Genomic DNA, 25,972 nt, shown 5'->3' with positions numbered 1-25,972 from the left:
AAGGTCCACTCTATTACTTGCTACATGGATGAAACATATAAAGAAAAATCATGTTATGTCTAAGGGTTTATATCTTAGAGATTATATGTGTCTAGCAGCAGTCTAGGGTTCATTCACAGTTTTAGCAGCACTTAATCATTAACTAATCATTAACATACTTAAGCAGCACTTAGTCATTAACTAATTTAATATTTACGAAGTAAGTGTTAGTAGCGTCTACTACAATCACGACTTAATTACAGATTATGGTTACTATTAGTTCACGCACACACAGACAGAAATATATATATATATAAAAATGTACAAGAGGTACCTGTTCAGCTTGCTTCTTTGAGGAGAGGGAGGCTCCATCCTCTTTAAAATTCTATGCAGAATAGGGAACAGTTGAGAGAAATTATTACAGAAACTGGTTTATCACCTGTTGCAAATGAGTGGTTTAGAGGCTGCTTAAAGAATCACCGTCAAAGGTATTAGCAGAAAGTGATTTTAAGAGAGACCTATAAAGGTGCGATTTAACAGAGTTTGATGGCAAGGTCCACTCTATTACTTGCTACATGGATGAAACATATAAAGAAAAATCATGTTATGTCTAAGGGTTTATATCTTAGAGATTATATGTGTCTAGCAGCAGTCTAGGGTTCATTCACAGTTTTAGCAGCACTTAATCATTAACTAGTCATTAACATACTTAAGCAGCACTTAGTCATTAACTAATTTAATATTTACGAAGTAAGTGTTAGTAGCGTCTACTACAATCACGACTTAATTACAGATTATGGTTACTATTAGTTCACGCACACACAAACAGAAATATATATATATATAAAAATGTACAAGAGGGACCTGTTGAAAATTCCCCTCGAGTTCGGTGAAGAAATACTCCACATAAAATGTCTCGGCATTTCTCAACGGGCGAGGGTTGAGCCTAGAGAAGTGAAGAGTTTCAGCCCAGGTCACATGAGATGACGGGCCTCCGGATTTGCTGGTTTAAGATGTTGCAAACTCTGAGAGGCGTCCCGCTCGGGGAGATGCTGGCTGCAGCCCGCTGCGGTCCAGGAGAGCTCAAAGTGTCTCAGTTAGGACTACCCTTTATAGGTTCACAAGATGATTGGCTTTAGTTATCTGTAAATTTCCATCTTGGCCACAGTCACAGGTGGTAATTACTAAAAATTCTCAAGGTTTCAGTGGTGTTCTACTTGACACCTGGGCCAGGCAGTAGGAGTACGTTCCCAGCCTCAGCTATGCAGAGTTTCTGATATGGTCAAGGAGCGCTCAACCACCAGACTCAGTACACCAACGCCGAGGTCTCATGGAAATTTCTGAGATCAACAAGCGTCCTAGAAGGGGGCGGGGGAAAATGCACCACCACATTTGTAGATGTAGGTAGGGTTAGGATCTAATATACATAGATACACATTTGATCTCCATGCCTGTTTGTGCAAAGGGGTCGACAGATCTTTGACATAATCATGTTAAAAGAAACTTCTAGGGGAAGGGAAGCATTCGAAGAGGAAGCAATACTCTGAGCAGTACCTTGATTTTTAAGGATGCAGGTGTTGGTATCATTTAGGAAACCATAAAAGAGCAAAATCTAGCTGAGAGAACAAAGACCCTTTCTTCCCAATCTGTCCTCTTTGAATATAAAGAGAGAGACCTAAAAAGGGATGGGGGGGAGGAGGGAATTGTAATTGTGATTGGGGTCCTTGCTTGTGATGTTAGAACTCAAAAGTCAAGTCCCTCTTTGAAGAAAGCTGTGCAAGAGTATGAAGTTCTGTTGTTCACATCCCAGGACAGTGCTATAATTTTAGAACTATTACGGACTTTCTTTGTTTGGACCAGAAAATCTATTTTGGAATTAGAAATTGTACCAGCTAAAGTGCTGAGTAGTCTGTTATATTCCCATGAAAAGTTTTAGTTTAATAACATAAGTTTTTCCCATTTCTAAACGGGGGGAAAGTGATTTTGTGAGACTCTCAAATGCCAGTAACCCTCAGACAGATTCCATCGGGGACTTTTGTGAATGATAAAATTGGTCAATTATCCTTTCTGACAGCTGCGTCAATCTGTTGTATAATTTCCTTTAGCACAGTTGCCAAAATTAGGAGACAAAGCTGCAAATGGTCCCATGGGTCTGTGACTGATCTGCTACGGTCGTCTGTTTTCTAGGTCCCAAGCTTTTTGCAGCACCATGGTCAGGTACCCACCCAGAGCAAGTCCTCATGTCTGCCAGCCTAGGCTCGGGCGGTTCAGGACCATGGACAAGGGCATCCCCAGACAAATTCAAGCAGTTCTGTTGAAAACAGGAACATAGCCACGAGGAAGACTTGTTTATTTAAATAAAGTAATTATTGGATTGACAAGCCCGACTTAGACATGATCCTTAGAGACACTAAACTGTTTGCTGCGTCTGAAACAATTCTTGCTCTTCTGGATTTTAGTATCAATCTCTGCATGGTGCCCACTTGTTTCACTTTCAAAGACAAATTTTTGTGCTGATATGTTGGTTTAAGCTTCATGCAGCATCTATCTCAGGACCTTTTTCAGAATAAACATGTGATTTCCATGCATGTTTAGCTGCCTATTCCTCCACAACTCAAATAGAGACCTGCTGAGACTGAAGCTTCACCCAAATACATCTCTGAGATGATTTGTCAAAACATACTTTCTGAAATCCTACTCTTAGTCTAGATAGAATTTTTAAAGTATTGTGGGAATTTCCATTGCTCTATCACAGTGTCATAACCATCCTTTTATATCTTTATCTTTTTTTCCTTGTCATTTGTTGGTTATTCTCTGTGTCAAACCATCTCCTCTAAAGAACATATAAGTGGATGATAGAGTGCATCTTGCTACCATTCTTACTTTCTCTACCCTGTTCTCTTCTTTTCCCACCAGAGGCTTATTTTTTGAAGTCACAAGAAGCATATTCTTTGCACTTCAGATGCATGTAGCAGTTTCTAGGATCACTTAATTCTTTTCAAGCAATCTTTTTTTTTTTTTTTTAAATTTATTTAGGTATTAGAGCAAAACCCAAGTTTACAAGATCAATAAGAATAATTTTGGTAATGAGCTAATAATCTTAATCTTCCCCTGTCTCAAGGAGGAGTATTGTTTGGAATGCAGAAATACTCAAAGGCAAGAAAAACAATAACTCAGAATTAACAATGAATGTTCAAAATGTTATTCTTAGTTTGTATCTGCTGTTATTGTCCATCCTGCTCTTGTTTCAATTTTAGGTGCCCTGAACATATGTCATCTTCTAATTGGAAATGAACTGAGGGAGGTTCATGACCTTTTAAATGATCACAAGGAACCATGGGGCACATGTCTGGTCATAAAATGTACTAGCAATCAAAATAATTTCACACACGTGTCTTGGGCCATAGACATTTTAAATGTGTGTTTTCTGTCTTCCTAATGTAAAGTGAATGTTATTCTCTTGATACAGTCTCTCTTCCTTTTTATATTCATACATTTGAACTCCAGCAGATTATGAACTGCTACAACACACATCTGTGTGATTCAGATTTCTGAACAAGCATGATGGTGGCTAAGTTGAAAATTGCACTCATACTGGAAATGAGGATGGGATTTATCTCACCTACTGGAGCTGTCTAAAACTGAGTTGATCAAACTCCTAGGAGCGGGAAGCCTGTTGGGGTCAAAGGACAATCCGGGTATAAAAATAGTGCTCAGAGAAAATGAAAGCATGGGAAAATAGTAATACTGATAATCTTTGTTTAAGGAGGAGTTTAAGGTGGTTCTCAGGCTGTGGACTCACTTTGCTGGCAGATCAGATGATCTGTCTCAAACTCAAATATCAGCAGATGAAAGCGTGGATCAAATGAAGGAAATCAATAGAAAAAGATCACTAGGAGAAGATGGTATGATCCTACAAGCTTGAGTTGAATAGTCTAGTAAGATTAAGAAAAAATAATTTATATATAATATCCAGCCAATCATTTGAAACTGCCTCAGTCTCAGAAACAAAAGGTTAGTTTCCAAGGTGGGGTGGTCACTGGCATTCTAAAGGTCTTTTCTGCACTTCATACTGTTCAGCATATATGGTAACCTGAAAAAGAAGATGAAAAGGGAGCTGATAAAACTTTCTGACAATACTAATCTGTTGATGGTATTGAAGGTGATGGCTCACTAATCAGGAGACCTTATGAAATAGGTAATAAAATGATGGATGAGTTCACCTTAGATAGGAGGGAAGAAATATATGTGTGAAAAACTGTACATTGATGGGCTCTTAGCTGACTATTTATATTCAGGATTGATATAATCTGATTGTAATAGTTCTATGAAACTGTACAGATTACAGTAAAAAAGTCTTTATACTTTCTGAAGGAAAAGTTTTTCTGAAGGAAACATTTTTCTAGCCTGCTGCTGCTCTTTTTGTAGGGCTTGGTGCTTACACGTGATATACAATAATGTATATTTTGTGTGCCCTGACAGTGTTTAATCTGCAGAAAATGCAAGTTTGTGTCAACTTTTAGCTTGAGGTCCTGTCCTGTTAGTACAAGCCAAAAGGATTATGTTTTTGTTCTGATTGTCTTATATAGATTTGGTGTTAAGTATAATGGCTGCTATTTTCTGTAACAGTGGCTTGTATGATGTGTTGGCAGAGGAGCATGGTCTGTGAAGGGAAGGCAGAGAGAGAATGTTTTCATCTCCCGGTATGATTCAAGTGCACGTGGCTTCTCACTAAATCCTGTTTCTCAAAATCTATAAAATCCTTTTTTTTTTTTTTTTTTTTAAAATAAGCGAATGATGATGTAGCGATTTCTTTCACTTGATGGATTATGTCATGGATAGTGTATGCAAATGGTTGCTTTTGGCTGGCAGGGTTATTTTCTAAGTAAGCCAACTACAATGCCATACCCTCCTCACCGCCTGCAAGCAGCTTGATTTCTCCTCATGATTCCTAGGGACATGCAACTTCCTTTCTCCCTGACCTTTTGGCAGCCTACGACACATACCAGCTCTCTTCATTTTGCCTTCCCAGTAGTATTAAGGTGTAGTAATACCTCAAATACACAGAGTGTGACACATTCAGATGTGCTGAACAATTGATTAAACCTTATGTAAAAGTGTATGTGTGCTTAATTAGTTTGCAAGTTTGCAGTTCAGCAGTGAAATTGTTTTGGAATCTGGTACAGATAGTTGTAATAGCATTTGATACTATTGTTAGTAACATGAAGGCATGGAGATTTTTCCTTTAAATTTAAATTCTTCCAAGATTTTAGGTGACCTGAGGTGTATTCTGTCACTAATATATTGCTAAGATCACTAATATTGCTAAACATAGTTTTTCTTCATTTTTTATGCTTAAGATTAGTTTATGATCCATTTTTGAACTGTAGAATTTGGGAATCTTCCATGTTTTGCATCATTAAATATTATTTATATTAATATGTTCAGACATTCTAGTTATTAGATCACCTTTAGATCAGTTTTTCCTGACTGACCTTGTTGTCTCAAAGGAATGTGTGAGCTCTTAAAAAAATCTTAATAATAAACCATATGTACAAATACTTTCAATTTAATTTGCATCCACACAACTATTGTCTGCTTTTATTGCAGCCCTTTATTGAATTCTCAGTTTCCCTAGAGTAGAAAATTGAGCTTTTAAATTTTTTTTTATAACATAGTGTGATCTGGTAAATTTCATTATGTGATTTCTGGTAAATAGGGTCTTTTCAAAGAAAGCTTGTAAGGACTGACAACTATTTAAAAAAGCATGTTTATATAAAAAAGCTCAGTGGTTTTAGTATGTATAGATTGTATTAAATTTATTTTAGAAAACATTGAGATAAGAGGATTATGGAATTTCATTCCATATGCAGTGCATCAGGAAATGCCCAGGGATCCTACATTTGATAAAAATGCTGATCACAGTCAGCTGGTTATACTTGTCACTTAGTTAAAGGAGCTGCTGGGAAATAGTTGTCTGCACCCTAAGCTGTGCATGCAAATATTAAATGAGGTGGCTGGTAGCCATTTATCTGTATTTCTTCACTAGTGTAAATAAAAAGATATATCTAAGCAAAGAAATTATTTGCATGTAAAAGTAGCTGCAAGTTTGTTGTACTGGAGTGCTCTTGACTGGCTTTTATTGTATCATGTGCACCAGCCCGAAGGTGCTGAGTCTTTTAATACGAAGTCATAAGACAGGAGCCAGTCCAGAAGCTCATCTAGCTCAGTATCTTCCCTCTATGAACAGCCAGTAGCAGGAGCCTAGTGAAAAAAGAAAAGAAAGAGGACATGTAAAGCATCATCCTTCCCTTCAGATAACCTCCCACGTTTGGCAGGCAGAAGTTTATCTACTTTGTGAACTGGAGAAATAATTTAGAGAGTCATGTCTGGTGGTCTAGTTGCCTTTTCTTTTTGTTTTTTTAAACCTATTTATATTTGGTCTGCATTCTCCCTGAAGCAATGAATCTAGCAACTTAATTATATGAGAAGGTATCATTTACTTTGCTTTGTAACTAGAGTAATTATGGCTTTTTTTTGTTTGTTCTCTGTGGACCATATGAAGCCTTGCTTGCTTGCAACTCTTATCTATACTTGAAAATTATTTTAGTTTTAGGTCGACATAAAAAGAACAGGAAGTATTCTTCCAAACTTGCTTTACATTATTGTCCCATTTGTTTCCCTTCTCTCTACAAATTTTTAAGTATCATAATTATTTGAAATACCTATATTCAGAATAATGGATTAGAACTGTAACTATGAGCATAATGACCTGCCAATTCTAAAGGGGAAGAAGCTTATCTAGATGGAATATTAACAATTATCCAGACAATGTCTACTCAGCAAATTCACCAGAGATGTGTGTTGACTTTAGTGATTGGAAAAGAAGGCAGCACAGTTATATGACTTCTTCTGATTTCATATCTTGATATCAAAATCTGTAGAGTACACTCACTAATATTCATAATTATTGTACAGTTTCAACATTGTGCAAAAAGTGTTTAACCATAGGATTCTTTATTTCACTAAGAAACCACATGGAATTCAAGTAGCTGCTTGTGTTGAAATTCTCAAAAACAGTGTTATAAGTGACTGAAATATAATTTACAATTAATAGTAAAAAATAGTAAATCAGTTTAGAATTGGAGCAGAAATTATCGTGTATCACCTAAGTGCCCACTGGGGAAGAATACAAGAGTTCTGTCAAGTTCTGGTTCTTTGGCTTCAGTCAAATTTTGACATCTGAATTCATAGTTCCCCCCTCCTAGCCTAGTCTTTGATGTAGGATTTGGGCAACTGCTCTGAAACCAGAGCATTCATTTGGGAATGAATTGGTAAGGATTGTTTCTCTCCTTGGTAGATTGTTTCCATTTTTTAAATCTTTCCTAGAGCAGCTGAAGGACCAGTTTAGTTGATCAATGAGGGCAGTTCAAACGGTTTGGCAGATAATTATGTTTGTTGTTTTCTTTGGGATACAGTTCTTTAATGAATTTGAGTTAGATATAGATTAAAGGTAAGATGCCCTCTAAAGAAGATGGGGGAGTTGCAGGACCTAATTTTTAAGAAAGCAGTACTCAGTTGTTTGAGGGGAAGAATGGTGAGTTCTAGCAGTGAGTGAGAATAGGTTCAGAGGGGAGTATGGCATTTTGTGGCTGTTCTCAAAAACAAAAATTACAAATGAAAGAGTAGTGATCTACATTATATGAGTTTATTCCTAGATATTTCCCAGTTGACCTAAGTTAATAAAGTTTGGGTATAATTAAACTCTTGCATCTTGTCTTTATATCTCTGTCTGGGAAAAAGAAGTTTTACTCAGATGATCAGGAAGTCCCACTGACAATATTACAAGTATTGGCTAGTTCTGGGAGTTAATTATGTGTTGGTAATACATAAAGTAACTAAACAAGCAATCCTCTAAAAATGCAGTTGTGGTTAGATTGCATCAGAGTATACAGCACTCGGCATATTTATGACAGTGAGAAGATTAACACTGGAAACACCGAACACATTTCAGATATCTGTATATTTGAATACATTGGTAAGGGGGCAGGCTACAGAGAAATCTTAAGGCTGGAAGAAATGCCTTAAAATGGAAGACCTGAAGAACTCAATTTCTTTTGTTTATTAAAGAGTCTAATTATAGTCTGTAAGTATCTTTATATACAGAAAATAATGGGTAAGTAGAGACTCTGTGATATGTCAGAGAGGATAAGATTTCTTTGGTACACACCAGTAAATTCATAGCTGAACTGAAGTATGTATTTTTTAGAATGAGGATCACAATTATCAGTAGAAAAAGCTTCCAAGACAAATAGCAGGTTGTCCATGTACTCAAGAGTCAGATGCCTTTCTGGAAAGCAGGTTGGCCAGATACAGCTCATGCTATAATCAAGTATAAACAGTTGGGCTCAAAATCATGTAATGGAAAGGCATTTAATGGCTTGTCATACAAACACAAGACTAGATGAGATGACCTAATGGTCCCCCTGGTCCTTTAAGCCCAATGAATATATGAAAAGTATCAGTAATGAAAAACAGATAGTCATCTTGAAGATAAAACGTATGAAAAACAAACATCATACTTGGCAAGGATGCTCCAAAACATAATTCAATGATACAGACAACTGTATACACAGGAATCCAAATACCTGGTTGGATGTGGATAAGAAAACAGTATAAGAAATCGCAAGCAAAAACATTTTTTCTTTTTTTCCCCATTTTTCTTTTTTCTTTTTTTTTGTTTTGTTTTGTTTCTTTCTTTTTTTTTTTTTCTTTCGTGGTGAAGAAGCTTTGAATTACAAATTTCAAAGAATAATATTTTTATTAATTTGTAAATCTTTCTGTTTGCACTGGTCAGTGTGGACTTCGTTTCTGGAACTCACTGGCACTTGCACAAATCTCCTGATTTCCAGTAGTAATTGTTAAGATTGCCATCTTCACCAAAAGAGGTAACAGTTAACAGTGAAGACAAAACAGTCAAGGTATCTTGACTACTTATTGTTTGCAGTAATTAAATGCAATTTACTGCCATAGTACTCTAGTCTTTCATGGATTTTGAATATTAATGAGTTCAAAACTCTTCCCAGTATTACAATGGATAAGAGACAGTAAAAGGGGCAATGTTTGTTTTAATAACAGAAGCCTGTGTAAAAGCCAATAACAAGAGGCAGCATGGGTAATAACAGGGTATGTCTGTTTATTGGGAGTAACACTATTTAAAAAATGAAAACACATTAGATAGGAAAAAAAAGCACCTTTTTTTCTTCTTAAATGTGTAACTATAAATAAACATATCGTAATTCTTTCTTTATAAGACTTCAGTCTGCTTATGTTAGGTCATTAGCAATTTTCCAAAATGTATTCTTGAATGTGAGCAACAGAATCCAGGAGAGATTCTGCCCTATGTAGAGGAGCAGTGAGCATTCTGCTTTCTTCTGTTGGGTGCAACAGGGCCTCTTCTGAAAATGGAGGCAAGATGGGCCACTGTTCCAATGTCTAGCACAGAGTAAGATTAAGAACCAACAAATGTAACTGTACACCATAGTGTCTGGACATATTTAACAGCAGTAGATGGTAAGAGTCAGTGTGTTTTCTCAGTTATTTTTCAACAAACCATTTTTCTTTGTTGTGTCTCAAAGAAAGCAAGCAAGCTTGGTCCAAAGACTGAGATTTACTATATTCAGTTCTTGGTCAAAATGTGAGGTTTATTTATTTCGAGGTATTCCTAGATTTGAGAGCACTTGAAAAATTAGTATCAAATGAGTTTGTTTTTTTAAGAATAGCTTGTAACTTTCATAGTTGTAGTACATGTTGTTATAACAACCACTTTGGGTAAAAAACCAGATGACCATTCCTTTGGATAAGAGAAAACAAAAACTTCCTTACCCCAATTCTTCCTTCAGTTTGGATCCTTTTTTGAATGAACTCTGACTTGAAAACCGTAGGCATTATTCATTTTTCAATACAGCTTGAAAACTTAGCAGCCATAAGTAATTTCTTTTTTCATCTTGACTCCTGTAGTCTCATCCATTGCTTTTCCTTGTTGGAATTTTCTGTCTCTACTTTTCTTTTTTTTCCCCCATCTAAATAAGTATTTTTAATTGGTGAACTAATATTTAATTTTCCTCTCTGAAAAGAGGTACTGAAAAGAAAATATATTCTGGAATTTCAGCATAGGAGAGCTTTTCAGCTTCTTCTTCCTTAGTGTTCTGTAGCCATAGGGAAACCATGTTGATTAGTGTAAATATGTGGTCTCACAGCTACATCTACCATAGCTTAGTTTGGAGTTATTCTTTTTCCCTTGGCGTTTACCCACAGGGGAGGGAATCCAGTATGTAATCATGATTCCCTGTTGATTTTGAAATATGAAATAATTAAAAAATCTCAATTAAATTGTTTACTAAATTAAAAGTCAGAGGGTCTTTGAATATTCCTTGTATGTGCTTTATTCTGTAGCTCAAGCTTAGTTAACTGTTCCCAGTGCAGTGTAACACACTAGAATCACCTCATCCTTAGAAGCAGTTGTCAGAAAAATATGGGCCTGCCTGGTAGAATGTATTAGCCCAATACATTGTCTCCATTTTATTATGAAGCTGCTGGGGAAGCTGTGATATACAGCACTGTCATTACAGATCTATTGTTAGAAGGGTTCTACAGTCTTCTGTGCGCTGCCATTAATTTATAGCAGTAAACAATATGTAGCCCTCCAACTGCAGCAAAGCAGAATCTTTTAATGAGGTGGATGTTATTACCACAATAAATCAGTGCATTCGTGTAATGTATAATTCAATGTGTGTATTCCCACTGTAACTTCTCTGAGTAAGCTGATAGTGTATCATTGTCAGTGCACAGCTCCACGGTTCTTTTTTTTTCCCTAAGCTTTCTTTCATTTGGGGACTTTTTTTATTTGCTTGCAAATAAATGTGACATGTCTTGATAGTTGTCCTGTTGCAGGCTTCAGAAACCAACTGTAACAATAACAGCCAAAATCAATACTGTGGATTCTGGCTATATGGATCTCTGCATGATACCATTTTTTTTTTTTTTGAAAAGCGAATGAAATCAATTCTAATTGGGTTTAGCTTTATATTCAAGGAATGTAATTCTATAACTATTGATTTGGGCTATACTCATTTGGAGAGTAATAAAAATAGGGGCAGATAAAGAGAATACATAAAATGTTACAGAACCATACAGCACAGAACTGTTTCTATTTTTAATTTATATAATTTGTCTACCAATGACCTCCTTTCTTCTTTTTTCCCTCAAGCATAGCTGAGTCTTTAGGGAAAATCAGTACAGATGGAGATTCCAAAATGGTTCTTGCAACAAAGAGACTTTTTGGAGTCAGTTTCATTCTTCCCTGGAATAAATTTGCTAAATCAGATAAAAATCCTTTTATACAGGAACCACTTCTTTTAAAGGGTTATATTTCAAATTAGTGAACTGCAAAAATAGTAATTAACCTAAGATGTTTTCTTTATACTAGTGCAATGGGAAAGCCATTCTAAGTAAAAAAATGTAAGATTAGATCTTAGGTCATTCATAGATCTAATCTATCCTAGAAGAGAAAATACTTTGAAGCTTGTATGCCAAATTTCACATGAGCTGCAAAGACGCAGTTATTTGAATAATAATAATCTGAATAGCAGACATAGTTTTTTCACTTGAACTATGCTTGAATTAATGACTAGATTACTAATACTTCTGTTCAAGGACTTTTAAAATTTTTCCTTACTTTGTAGCGTATTCTTAAGTATATTTGTTCTTGCAGAACAGAAAGAGGAAAATACTTTTGCATGTTTATTCTTCAGTTATACTTGAATGCATTCATTGTCTGTACACATTACATTAATAACATATAAACAGTGTGCTCAATACGTATACAAAATTGTATATATGTTTTACAGATATATACAAAGATATTTTAGACATCTTTCAGCATTTTACATGTGGAATGGCTAAATTCACTTTGGGGTTTCTCAGTGATTTGTGTGACGTATACTCATTTTTCCAAATCTTTTATGTAAAAGTCTGCTGAAGAAATACACAGCTATTGATAACAAAATATTATATTTCTTACATTTAAATAAATCCCTGGGTGTTTATGTCCTAGGTAAGCGCTGAACAAAGTATAACAATGTTGGTGAAGGTGTGATAGACTTTTTTTAGTCGTACATGTTATTTGTTTCTTTTATATCAATGTGTTTATATAGAAATTTTGCTATTTTATTTGTCTATTTCAAATTTTCCAGTTTTATTCATTAAGTAAAACTTGTCTTGGGATAGTAAATAGAAAGCATAGAAACAAGAATAGTAATATCAAAATTCCAAGTGCACTGTTAATATTCTTCCACCCTATTGGTCGCTATTTTTCCCCCCCAAAATATCCAAAGATGTTTCTTGTTGTTTACCATTTGCTTAATACTGTATTCAACATGCACACATATCCACAGGCACACAAGTTGACAACTCTTTGTTTAAGACATTCCACTGTGAAGTGGTTTTTAGTTATTGACCTGAATAGCAGTAAAGAGAAATTAAGCCTAGATCAGTGCAGAAGAGACTTTTTTCCAACCAGCCATGTGCGTGTGCATGGAATCCTGGTTTGAAATACACAGATTTGTTCAGGTGCTTACAGAATCCAACATCTGCTTTTGCAAAACACCAAACCCAGCCTTCTCCATGCCTATAATTCTGGTTACCAAAAAGAGCAAGGGGAGTATGATGTGATAATAGGTCATGTTGTCTTTATTTACTTAATGTATTTATTTTGACAAACCTTGTAGCCTGTTGGAGCTTTGAACCCAAAGAGAGCAGCGTTCTTTGCTGAAAGATACGAATCATGGGAAGATGATCAAGTTCCAAAATTTCACTATGGCACACATTATTCAACTGCAAGTTTTGCACTCACGTGGTTATTAAGAATTGTAAGTATATCTTTTAAAAATGCTTTTCCTTTAAATGATAATGAAAGCAACAAATAGCTAGGAATGAGTAAACTAAAACTCAATGCCATAGGAGAGCACTGAAATTTTCTAGTAATTGTAATCTGTAAGATAGGATAAATATATTCCAAAGTTTGGACAGAAGGTTTTAATTTTTATGATAGAGCCTTTTCAAATCAGCAAAGCTTTTTCTCCTTTAAAATTGCTTTTTAGTGTACATTCTTATACTACTTTACACGTGGTTAACTTTCCTTCCTTGCATTTTTTCAAACTGGACCATGTACTGAACATTTGTGGTTCTTACTGAATGTATTTAATTTTCACCTTCTAATGAGTGTAAATGAGTTGATTTCTGATGATCATGAAGTTCTGTGATGTAAATAATTAATTTTTAAAAATCTGCAATTTATGTGGAAGTAACTTTTGAGATGCTACATATTGATAATATATTGGTTAAACAATGCATTTTTCTATAAAATTGAAAGGCGATTTATCTCCTAGAAAGTAATTTCTTTGGGAAAGCATTAGCAGCACATCATTAATTAAAGCTTGTTAGAATGAACAGGCATATATAAATCCTTGAAGTAATTTATAGCGGTTAGGTAATTTCAAGCAATTATCTACTAATATGTGCTTAAGTGTTCTTTAACTAAGAGGAGGCTTTTAAATCTTTCAAACATTTTTCTTTTCTAAATCATAAATTACATATTAAACAATAACAATCATAAAGCTATCGGTATTGAATGCTACCCTTTATATTAATAGATTACCTTGAACAAAATAAAAACCATGTGTTATTTTTGTTACATGCTAGTTTAAAAAATATCTAAGTTAAAAATATTGAACTTCTTCATGTTTTCGAGAGCAATTTGTGTCACAACTGACTGTAGCTTTTCCTCCAGCCTGTAAATATTTTCTTTCGTTTTTATTAGCTTTTCTTTATCTGAATATATATGCATGGAGTAGGAATAAAAAGCATCAAATAAGCATCAGTTTGTATTTCTCATTCTTGGATAATAGAATTAACCCTTTGCAATTAATCATGTGTCTGCCAGAAGAATAGCATCATTAATAACCAAACCCCAGAAGAATAATAAATCCCTTTTTTTCCCTGAAATTCCTAAAGAAATACATTGTGTTTTTAATTTATCTTTTTATATATGTTTAGGAACCCTTTACAACACTTTTCCTAAATCTACAAGGTGGGAAGTTTGATCATGCAGATAGAACGTTTTCATCTATTTCAAGAGCGTGGCGCAATAGTCAGCGTGACACTTCTGATATCAAGGTAAAAACTTTCCTGAAAGGTGTTAACATATTTTGTACTGCATCTGCCTTTATTGTAGCTATGATCATAGGACCACAGGTTATGAAAAAGGGAAGGAAGAAGATTGGGAGCTATCCTACCATTTGGGAAAAGATGCAAGGGAGATGACACATGGTTTTATAAAGAATAAGTAGATAGTGGGTAAAGAGCTGAGAGGGAGGTCTGGAAGCAGTCTCCAGAAAGACTGTATACTGGGTAGAGAAACAAAGGGCTACAGAAAGCCAGTGTCTGAGCATACTAAGATGAAACACAGAATTTAGCATGATATTGAACCTCTCCTAACAGGGGCACTGGGCCTGGGAACTGGCAAGTGAACAAGAAGTAGGTGGGAATAGAAGATAAATTAATCTGGTAATTAGTCATTGTATAGAAAGAGACCTAGAATTAAGTGGGTCAAGAAGCTAAGGCAGGAGCACATAGAAATTCTAAGGGCAGAGGTTTAGGTAGGTGGCCATTCTGGGATCTGAGGAATATTTTGAACTGAAGAGGAGAACAAAGGAGGCAAGGATGCTGGCAGTGGTGGGAAAGCTTTGTGGACCTCAAATCCAAGAAGAAGGAGTAGTATCAGAATTGGTTTTTTAATGCATGGAAGGGTGGAAAAGTATAGTGTGAAGAAAATCGGAGGCTAACTCAAGAATGTCATGCAACTAGCAAGAGACATAACATGAAGTCATTCTGTAACTATATTCATAGTGAGGATACAATTAAGGAAAGGGTTGATCTGCAGATTAATGGAATGAGAAAATTGTCAACTGATAGTGCTGAAAAAGTAATGTCTTTCTTGCATCTGTGAGTCCCCACCAAAAGAATCAATGGCAATCAGTGACTAGTGGAATTAATACCACTTATAAAAAGATACAATGTCTATATCAAATTGGGAAAGAACAGTTTAGAAAATACAAACACATTAGATTTTTTCAAATTGACTGGTCATTATGAGCTTCATTCTCTTGTATCTACAAGACCGGCAGGCAAAATTTCAGAGTGCATTTTTTTTTTTTTGAGAAATGGAGGAGGAGAGAGGTAGCAGTGGTGGGCAAATGAAGTATTTAGTTTTTAAAAAGGAAGAAAAAGAGAGCCAAGAAATTATGAGGTGAGTTTAAGTACAATTTACAGAAAAATACTTACACAAATAATCAGACTATGTTTAAGTACCAGGAAGATAACAAGGAGACAAGCAAATGAAACATGTATTTATCAAGAAGAGATTATGTCAAAGCAATCACAGTTTCTGATGAGAAAAGGTAACAGACCTTGTAAAGAGAAAAGTAGCAGATGATGATCGTAGGTTTTGACATTGTCTCATGAGTGAGATGGGAAAACTTGGTCTAAAAGAATCTGCTGTATTGGGAGAATAGTTACCAGTGGTTCATTATTAAAATTGAACAATGATTGAGTGGAATTCTTCTTGATAATAACAGGTTAGGCCTCAATTTCCATTGATACTGAATTCGAAGGTACTGGAAGTGTAGTGGAATTGGAAGCACTTCTTGCAGAAGGGAAAAACGGTTTGAGAAAAGTGTTAGATGAAGTTTATTAGGGAAGAGTGAGAATTGTAATTTTCATGCAAATAGGTACAAATATAACACAAGGAACAATCTGCTGTGCAAAAAAAAGATGTAGCATTAAAGTACATGACCAGTGCATGTGAATTAACAATACTGTGGTATAACAAAAGGTGAGTAACATTTTATAGAAGATACATCAACAGGACATAGTGTAACTTTCAAAATATAAGAAATAAATCTTCAGCTTTGCCCAGCTTTGATAAGGTCTTAGCTGGAGTATTACATCCATAGTTGTGGCCTAGTTGGAGAGAATCCACACTGGAACAATGATAACAATGCAAGGTCTTGAAAATAAAATGCAATGAAAGATTGAGTAGCTATGCTTGTTTTTCTTCTGAAGAAGAGAAGATTGAGGAGGAACTTAAGAGTATTCTATTACATAGGGACTGCTGCAAGAAAGAAGGGAAAAATCTCTGCTGCCCATGCTGGATAGAATAAGAATTAATGGACTTAAATATCAGGGAGATTTTGATTGAATGTGAAAGTAACATTTCTAACAGAACAAATAAAACCGATGAATGCTTCCCTGGCAATTAGTGTAGTGAGAGTTTTTCAGACATGCTTAGATATCTTTTGGAAATGATATATGTGCAAGCTGGTACTGCCTTTAGAGGCGTCCTTACTGTTATGGATGGCCTCTTGAAGTTGCTTGCAGCTTTCTGAGTCTGTGAATTGCCATGAATTACATTATACTGCTGTGAAGCATCTCAGTGAGTATTAAGATTGACGAGAGGAGTCTGTTCATGAGACTGTATGAGCAGCCAGGAAGGGGGATGAGATAGGATTTCCACAGGACATGTTGAAAGAATTAGGAAAGGAAAAGTTTGAAAATGCACAGAACCATCTTTGTTGGAAATACCTGTATCCCCAATATTTCACTATGGCTGTCTGGTACTCGGTGTTTTGCTCTACCTTGCAAGTATTTGTGAAACGCATGGCTAAAGTGTCCCATATGCCTCTAGAAGTTTTCTGCGTGCAGAATTGCAACGTGTTAGCTTACTAGGGCTTGAATTTGTTTAGTTGACACATGCATCAAAGAGCCTGAATAAAGTAGATTATGTGCTCCTGTAATTAATGGTAACATCATAGTGTATACATGCTTGTAAATAGAATTATTTGCTAACTAATTATGAAAATTAAATTAGATGTTGCTGTCATGATGAAATTAATGACAGACGTCTTACTTAAATGGTATGTTTTGTGTCACTGTTTTCATATGTCAAGTATATGTGCAATTGAAGCAGTAACTTCCATGGGAGAAAATCCATGGCCAGCTAGAATGTTTACTTTACACATCTTGCACAATGTATGTACATGTGCGCATGCATGTGTGTATTTGGGAAGGAAGGAGGAGGAAGACAGGGAAGGAGTTAAATGAACACAGATCCCTCTGGTTTTGATCCCTGCCAGGGGAAATAAAGTTTCCAATGTTTATTCTTCCTTTAGAGTTCCTTTCCCACCTACTTTACAGCCAACAAATATTATGAAACACGACACCCATAAATTTTAGACTTATTCCCTGTAATCTTGGAGTGTCATTCTATGTGATCACTTTATGACAGTACTTTCTCATGGTCTGTCCTGAAAGGACTGAGTGCACACCATTTGCTATCACCTTAGCGTCAATATTGTAGTCAAGCAAATGCCATTTTCTGATTCAAGTTGAGTTCTGAAATTATTTCCTTATAATTCTAGACTGGAAGGCTGCTTTCTGCATCGCTAGAGTCAAAGGGATGATATCTATAAAATTAAAGGAAAGGAAAGAAAGCCTGTGTCAACTACTGTAATGGATGGTGTTCTTAACATTTCTAAATTGTACGTTAATAAAGAACTTGTGTATAGAAAAGCTGTCTAGTTTGTATCCACCGCCTTTTCAATAGATTAAAAAAACAGAAGTTACATTTTAAGGATCTTATATGGTAATGTACTAGAATACTTGATGTTAGCAAAAAAAACTTTTTAAAAATAGATAGAATCATAGAATCAGAGAATGGTTTGGGTTGGAAGGGACCTTAAAGATCATCTAGTTCCAACTCTCCTGCCATGGGCAGGGACACCTTCCACTAGACCAGGTTGCTCAAAGCCCCGTCCAGCCTGGCCTTGAACACTTCCAGGGATGGGGCATCCACAACTTCTCTGGGCAACCTGTTCCAGTGCCTCCCACCCTCATAGTGAAGAATTTCTTCCTAATATATAATCTAAATCTACCCTTGTTTAGTTTAAAGCCATTACCCCTTGTCCTATCACTACATGCCTTTGTAAAAAGTCCCTCTCCAGCTTTCTTGTAGGCCCCCTTCAGGTACTGGAAGGCTGCTCTAAGGTCTCCCCAGAGCCTTTTCTTCTCCAGGCTGAACAACCCCCAGCTGTCTCAGCCTGCCTTCATAGGAGAGGTACTCCAGCCCTCTGATCATCTTCGTGGCCCTCCTCTGGACTTTTTCCAACAGGTCCATGTCCTTCTTATGTTGGGGACTCCAGAGCTGGATGCAGTACTCCAGGTGGGGTCTCACAAGAGTGGAGTATAGGGGCAGAATCACCTCCCTCGGCCTGCTGGTCACGCTTCTTTTGATGCAGCCCAGGATACAGTTGGCTTTCTGGGCTGCAAGCACACCTTTCTGGGTCATGTTGAACTTCTCATCAACCAACACCCCCAAGTCCTTCTCCTCAGGGCGGCTCTCAATCCGTTCTCCACCCAGCCTGTATTTGTGCTTGGGATAGCCTTATGTTCTTTCAATTGTTTCCAGAACTTGGAAGATACTGCTTACTGGCAAGAGCTAGTGTGATTTCCTTGAAGTTTGCAATTTGCGATCACTAATACATTAATGATTATTCAAAGGTTATTCAAAAGCCTTTGACATCTAATTTATTCATTCTTTTCTAGTATCAACATGTTTTTGGACTGTCTTAATTTCGTCCAAGATTTTGTCCAAAACAATATGCAATTTTCCTCTTAACTCTGTGTGTGTAAGAATGTATTGTGTGAGCACAGCTCATGCCTGTCTGCGAAGACTATGCAGTTGCATGCAAAATTAAGGTTTTATCTCATGTGATTTTTAAGAAAATTAGGCACTTGAGGGAGGCTTTACCTTTTTCACAAAATGTTTAATAAAATGTATTTTCTTGGATTCTCATTTAAGAGACATTTTCATGTGTTACAATGTGGTTATTACATATTTTTAAACTATATCTTCTGTATGCCTGTTATAATCCAACGCTAGCTGAATGCAACTGGCATATTGGAAAAGATGTTTTGTTTTGAGAACAATTTTCATTGTTACATTTACATGGAAGTTATGCAGAGCTGAGATGAAAAATAATAATATCAAGCAAATAATAAGAGCATTTAAGTAAAAAATGGTCTTCTAGAAAGTCATCATACTGAGATATCTACATAATGTTCTAACCTTTCACCTCCACAGGAAACAGTTTTCTATCTTTAATAAAATTATGAGATACATCCTGAATGTTGTATTTGCAGCAGGCCAATCAGTTTGACGTGATGAAACATTTAAATGCATTAAAATAATTAGGAATTTCCCCTTTTTATTTCATAGGTAGGCTACATTTTACTGTTCTGTCTAGTACTTTTTAGCAGATTCCTTAACTAAATTTTTCAGTCTTTCTGCTTCCCTTTCCAGTGTTTCAGGTGGGGTTGATATATTGCTTTTTGGGCTGAATATTAAATATTTTTAAACTTGAAACAATCTACTTGTATTAAGGTATTATTGTTTTCATTGTGATCTGTTTGAGGTTGAGCAATATTTAATTAAGAAGATTGTCTTACCTCATGATTTAATTATTAAACTATATATTTACAGATGTTGTTTGTTCTCCTGTGGATGAGTATTCTGACAAAAGTAATTGGCTAAGTTGAAACTTCATTTGAAATATTAATCCATTTTTAAATTTCAACTTTGAATTTTTCTTGTGTACTTGTTCTGAAGCAGCTGACACCTTCAAAGATGAATGCAATTCTAGGTGTGATGGAGAGGCTGCCACTTACTTAAGTGCAAAAAACACTTGGCCGTTTTAAAGACAATGTAGAGCTTGTTTGTGTTCAACAGTAGATTCACTCTGGGAGTAGCCTTATGAACAAGAAAATTATTTTAGCTATGAAAGATGTCTTCGTAAGTGAGATGTGGGGAACAAAAATGATTTCAGGGGAGTCACTAGTTAGTTAAGGACTTGAGATAGATTGAATGACTTGAGGGAGAAATCCCTTGAAAATGTAGGTATATGGACATGGAAAAGACTTTGCTGTAGTATCTGGCTGTCCATACCATTCAACCCATGGTAAAGACAGGGTAAAAAACATTTATTTCTCAAGTGAAAGGGTTTTAAGCTTTACCTTGCGTTTCTGATGGGCTGAGAACATAAACATAGTTGGCTATTGTGGCTGATTAAATAATACTAGGTTTTTTTGACCATGAGCCTTCTGGATTCCTGTTGATACAACTGACGAAAACCCGGCAGTTTAATGCATTGATTTATAGAAATACAAAGGATTTGCGAAGCCAGTGTTAAGACTGGTATTGTATCTTGATGCACGGGGAGTAGGGGGCACAAAGGAAAAAGAAGGGTTTATTCCAATTCCATCTGAAAAAGTTGTGAATTTTTAGAACCATTGAGCTGATTACAGGAAATGATGTCTCCTTGCTTCTTGTGTGAAGAGAATGAATGTAGTTATTGATGCTTGCTGTCCTAAGATTACCGTTAACCTTAGTTGGAGGCATCATATATTACAAAAAGGACTAACGAGCTAGCTTTGGAAGCAACTTTTGTTGGCTGGTATCACTTCAACAGAGAAAGCTAAAGCATATGTGTGGTCACAACCAATCTTTGTCAATATCCTGTGAAAGCCTTGGATTGATGATCAAAGCAGGAAACTAATGCTGCACTGTAGTCTAACCTTTGGTTGAACTTTTCAAATTTTGATTTCAAGAGGTGATATGTTGCATAAAATTTAATTTCCTAGTTCTCCCCTATCCATTTATTTAAGCAATGCAAATTAAAAATCCTTTGGAAATTTGCTAGTGTCTCACTACCACTCTGGCATTGTTATTTACTAATTACCTCATCACTGTTGCCTTTAAATGATTAACCATGTGTTTTTAAGTTAAATCTTCTGCACTGGAGAATATTAAATGTATTTCAATTCTGTGAGAGTACCACTTTATACCTTTAAAGTACTAGACAGGCATGACCATTAATTCATTTAATTACTTCTTAATTTACATTATTAGTGCAAACAATCCTGGTTTGTTTTGTTAATACTGTATAAAAAGCAAACATGGTTAGCCTGACAGTGTTTAACAGAAAAATAGTTTAGTTTGGGGCTTGGACTAAGTTCCAGAATACAGAAGTTAAGTCTGTTCATTTGTGTTGCTCTTTTTCTTTGATGAATGGGTAGATTTGCACAAACTTGTTCAGAAGCAGTTGTTATTTCTGGTTTGGTAGCTAACCTTGTTTCGATAAATTTATTTATCATTGTATTTACAACAGCGTAATTGTTACCCATGTTGCTCTTTGCATGTATTTTCTCTTTTCCAAGTGTAGTACTTTGCTGATTGTTTTTTTTTTTAATACCATATATACAGTTTTTCAAGATCGTTTGAAATTCTCATGCTGTCCTCCAAACAGCTATGTTGCCTTCTTAGTGTCATCTGGAATTTTATTACTGCACCTTCTATGCCAGGTCATTAATGAGATTATTGACTGGTATTAGGAGCAGGGCAGACCCCATTACCATGTCCTCCCAGTTTGACAGTGAGCTATTGATAACTGCTCTTGAAATATGGATTTCCAGCTTGGGTACTCCCACATTATTGTAACCTAATCTCATCTCCATTTCTCTACTTGGCTTACAAGAATGTCATGGGAGACTGAGACAGTCTCAGAGGTCTTTCTCAAAAGTGAAGCAACATCTTACCTCTTTTTCTTTCACCATCCACCATTGCAGTTACCTTTTGAAAAGAAAATTAGATTGGCTTAATGTGATTGATTTTTTACCATTTTTAACCAAGTTATAGTCACTAGTATAGAGTTATGTACCGTTCTTCATGCCTTTCCCTCTACTGCTTTGTGTGTGTTCCTTTTTCATGTGGTTACGGGTTGGGGTTTTTTTGGTGTATTTGATTAGTTTTGTTCAAAAGGAGATGCTAGAAGACCATAAACTTACAGAAAACATTAGTAAGCTCCAATTATGCTGTTCCAGATTGTTCCATCATAAAATGGGTACTAATTTATGAAAGTCAATCTTATGACATGACACACATCAGTGACAGCTGGTGTGATGATATTGAATATCTGAATTCATACAGGTGTGTTTGGCAAGTTATGATCCTTTATCTTGTCCTAAGGTTCTCATAGTATAGAACAGCTTAATTTTTAGGTACAGAAATGCTGTTTTGGCAAGTTAACTACATTATAAAACTCTTTAGCATCACATCATTTTGGACAATTTTTCTTTAAATCAAACTTCATGTTTAAAGTCTCTTTGAATTGTAACAGTATTAAATAATGTCTGCTATAATGTGTAGATTGTATTTGGCTTCTAGGAGTGTACTAGTGTTATAAAGTGGCTATCTGGTGTATATAAACACTAGTGAGATTGGGGGAGAATGGGTTTGGCCAAGATTATTCAGGAGTGTCCTTGGAGGGGACAGCTTGGGAAGCAGGAGAATGCTAAAAAGACATCATGATTTCATTATGAATAGGATACTGAGATTAAGAACTAAATTATAACTTAAGTGATAATCATGTTGTCTCAAACCATAGACTGTAATAAACAAAGAGCTCTGAAAGTAGCCTCTGCCTTCTCAATTTTCATCCATTTTCTAATTCTTTGCCTCTAAGTCTTCTCTATGCTAATGACTAAAGTTGATCCTGGACAAAAATGTTTTTGATAAAATCAGCCTATGGAAACTAACAGTGCCAACTTTGAACTAGAGTTGGCCTGTGCTAAACCAAGGATTCTGCTGGCCATAGGACATTCTCAAAATCTATTTGAAGCTATCATAGCGCTGTTATGTACTGTTCTTCAGGTTTTGTAAATTGTTCTTAAAAGGAGAAAAGAAAACATTGGCTACAAGTATGCAATATTTAACAAGATTTGTTGAGTTTTGGTGCCATGACTTCTTAATTAGACAGTGGCATTAAAATATAGCGAATGCATCTGATTAACATTATTGAAATATTTAAAATCAAAGAATAGTTGCAGTAAAGTAAAAGCAAAATTGAATAATTTAATACATTGATCTCATTGGACAGATGCTCTGATAATTACATAATGTGCCCATATACCTCAGTCCTTTACTATTTCTTAACTTTTCTTTCTTTTGAGTACATATTTTGAGTGAAATAACAACTTTCAAAGCTTACACAACTAAAAGCTATACAGGCTAAAGTTTTCAGCTGTGATTTCTTAAAGGCCTATGCAAAACATTTATTAAAAAAAAAAAAAATCCATTGACTTCCGATAAAGAAATGATACACAAATCCAGTCATAATATGTCCTGTAATCACATGTCTTTTTCACATACTTTTACTGAAAGAAGCACATCAAGGGAAACTTTTGAATATCTGCAGGAATTACTGGGTTCTCTTTTTATTAAGAATGTTAAACCTGCTCCTGTGTGTGGGTCCTGATGTATTTTGTCCAAACAAGCACAAACTCTGTGCAGAAAATCTTTGTTATGGTAGACAAGTTAGATCTGTAACCAAATATAAATAGAATATATCACAAAATTAAAATACTGGTAGTGTTACCTGTAGTCATAGATATTGCTGGGTTTCTGTGACTGTTGTGTGGATTACTAAGTCATTATTGGGTCACATGTATTCAATGTGGATTTTTGTATTCAGTGTGGATTTTTTCTTTCAAGCATGAGATTCTTCAAGTCTTCAAGAAGACCTGAGAATCTGGACTTCATCACTGAACCGTATGGGCCATAAACATTAGGGTGGGCATTGGGAAAATTCTGTTTACCTAATAATACATCAGGTTTCGTATGCTTGGAAAAAGGTTATTAATAGTTGAATAGTTGTAACGTCCTATAAAGGAAAAAAAAAATCCTTCTCTGCAAGTATTAGAACAGATGATGCTTTGTCTCCTATAGATTTGCTTCTTGTAATGGATTGACTCATTTGTCAAAAAAGCTGTAAGCCTCAAATTAAGAATTTCTCAGTGATGGGACATTTGTTATGGTGCCCTCTCTGTATAGCTTCTGTGGAGACTACTAAGACGTGAACTTATGCTGCACTTACTGGGACCCTCAAGACACACACATGTAATGGCTCTACTCGCCTGCTTATTGGTTTTTAACCTTGTAGGAACTTAGTTATCTTTATAACCTGCTGTAAAATTTGGCTAAAATTGGCCCAGAAACTTAAAATGTTTTTGGAGGAAATGGAGGTTGCTGTAGATAGGCCAATGAGCACGTGAGCTGCAGGATTGAATGCAACTAATTGAAAAACATGTTAAGCAATATGTTTGGTACTAGAGGCAAGAAACGCTAGAGTTTCAATCTGCTGGAACATTCAGAAACTGGAGGATGACAAATTTCATTACTTTCTTTAAAATATATATTAAAAAAAAAGTTGAAGCTCTGCAAAATGGTTAACCATGCTTATTGAAACAGGCTGCCTAACACAAGCATGCCTAAGACACCCTGTAACATGACAAGCTTTTCTACGTACGCTTTGCATTGTTTTATACTTCTCCATCTAATAGGCGGGAGTTTCAAAAGTTGCAAGGAATAAAGTTGGTGCCAAACTGGCAACATTACCTTTCTACAGGAGAAATCCCATGTCATATTAGTCGCAAGGTCAAAGATGTCCAAGAGCAATGACTAACAAAATTCAGAAACAGGTACATAGTAGTTCAGATTTTTAACCGTAAACTGTATGTCTGGTGTAGCAAAACTTTTCACATACTTAGGATGCAGATCTTTGGTTTTCATGAAAGATTTGTTTTTCTGTAAAATTGTGCCAAGATCCATAACAGGAAAATACTCCTCTGAGTAAAAAGAATTATAATTCTAAGTCCAGTCAGATCTGTGTATGGTAATCTGTGGGAATTGCAGTAGTTAAAAATATAGACATCTGGGTGTATGGATCGGAAAGTTCCATCTAATATCTGTGGTCTACTTCTTTCATACCCAGCCATGATTGTGGTGAAAAAGAAACAAATACTTTTAATATCTGCTCCAAACTTTTTGTGTAGCTGTTGAAATAATAAACTTCAAGTAAGTTACGGACGAATTTGTTAAAGTCCAAAGGAGAATGACCAGAGGTCTAGAAAATGAGACCAGTGATATAAAGTTGAAGGGTTTAGGTTGTTTATTTTGGAGAAAAGAGAACAAGGACAGAAATGTTAAGTGCTTTAGCAGTGGCAGTTGCAATGCTTTTACCCTACTGCGGATTTTGGCTGGCAGGCACAGTGCACTTCGTTTCATGGAGTCATAGAACAGCCCAGGCTGAAGGGACCTTGAAAAATCATCTGGTCCAACTTTTTGTGGGAAAAGGAGCCTAGATGGGGTTATCTAGCACCTTGTCCAATCCCATCTTGAAAACCTCCAGTCATGAGGACTCTACCACATCCCTGTGAAGGTTGTTCCAGCGAAATAGTTCTCACTGTAAAGAATTTCTTTCTTATATTGAGATGGATTCTGCTGTATACTTCCTATTCCAGTGTGCCACTGTGCCAGCCTTTGTGCTGACGTGTGTGCCGTCCATCCTTAGTGCAGGAGGGGAATAGTGGTCAGAAAGTGCTGGTGGGAATGGATCTCACTGTCCCTGAGGTAAAAGCTGCTCCTACACATTGATAGATCTAAAAAGGGGCAACTGCTGCTTGTATGCAGTCTGAATAGGACAAGAAATGGGCTCCAGCTGCAGCAAAGGCAGACTAGATGTCAGGAAGACTTCCAGGGGTGTGAACAGATGAACACTAGAAATTTGTAGGATCCCCATCATTGAAAATTTTGAAAGAACGAGGCAGAGAAATCAGAAAGAATATCTGATTATAATTGTCTGTGAATGGAAAGGTGGACAAGGTGACCTTTCCAAGGTTTCATCTAGACCTTTTTATGATTCAGTATAGTCCTTTTCTCCCCCAGTTAATTTAAAAGAATGGAGGAAAGGAATGTAGTTATATA

At 35.9% G+C, this 25,972-nt stretch overlaps 1 protein-coding gene across 1 annotated transcript in view; it reads left to right on the top strand.

Moving 5' to 3' along the window:
• LOC104077483 (lipopolysaccharide-responsive and beige-like anchor protein) overlaps positions 1-25,972 on the top strand; it is a gene marked incomplete at its 3' end in the record, with an annotated part of 44,110 nt that overhangs the window by 12,964 nt on the left and 5,174 nt on the right. Inside the window, exons 6-7 of the mRNA XM_009578738.1 lie at positions 12,768-12,908; positions 14,095-14,214. Of these exons, the coding sequence (XP_009577033.1) occupies positions 12,768-12,908; positions 14,095-14,214 (261 nt within the window). The remainder of the gene's footprint in view (positions 1-12,767; positions 12,909-14,094; positions 14,215-25,972) is intronic.

The sequence above is a fragment of the Fulmarus glacialis genome, unplaced genomic scaffold (genome assembly GCF_000690835.1).
Source record: "Fulmarus glacialis isolate BGI_N327 unplaced genomic scaffold, ASM69083v1 scaffold6795, whole genome shotgun sequence".
Taxonomy (NCBI): Eukaryota; Metazoa; Chordata; class Aves; order Procellariiformes; family Procellariidae; genus Fulmarus; species Fulmarus glacialis.
The sequence above is the reverse complement of the archived record's forward strand: the minus strand, read 5'-3'. Positions and strand labels throughout refer to the sequence as shown.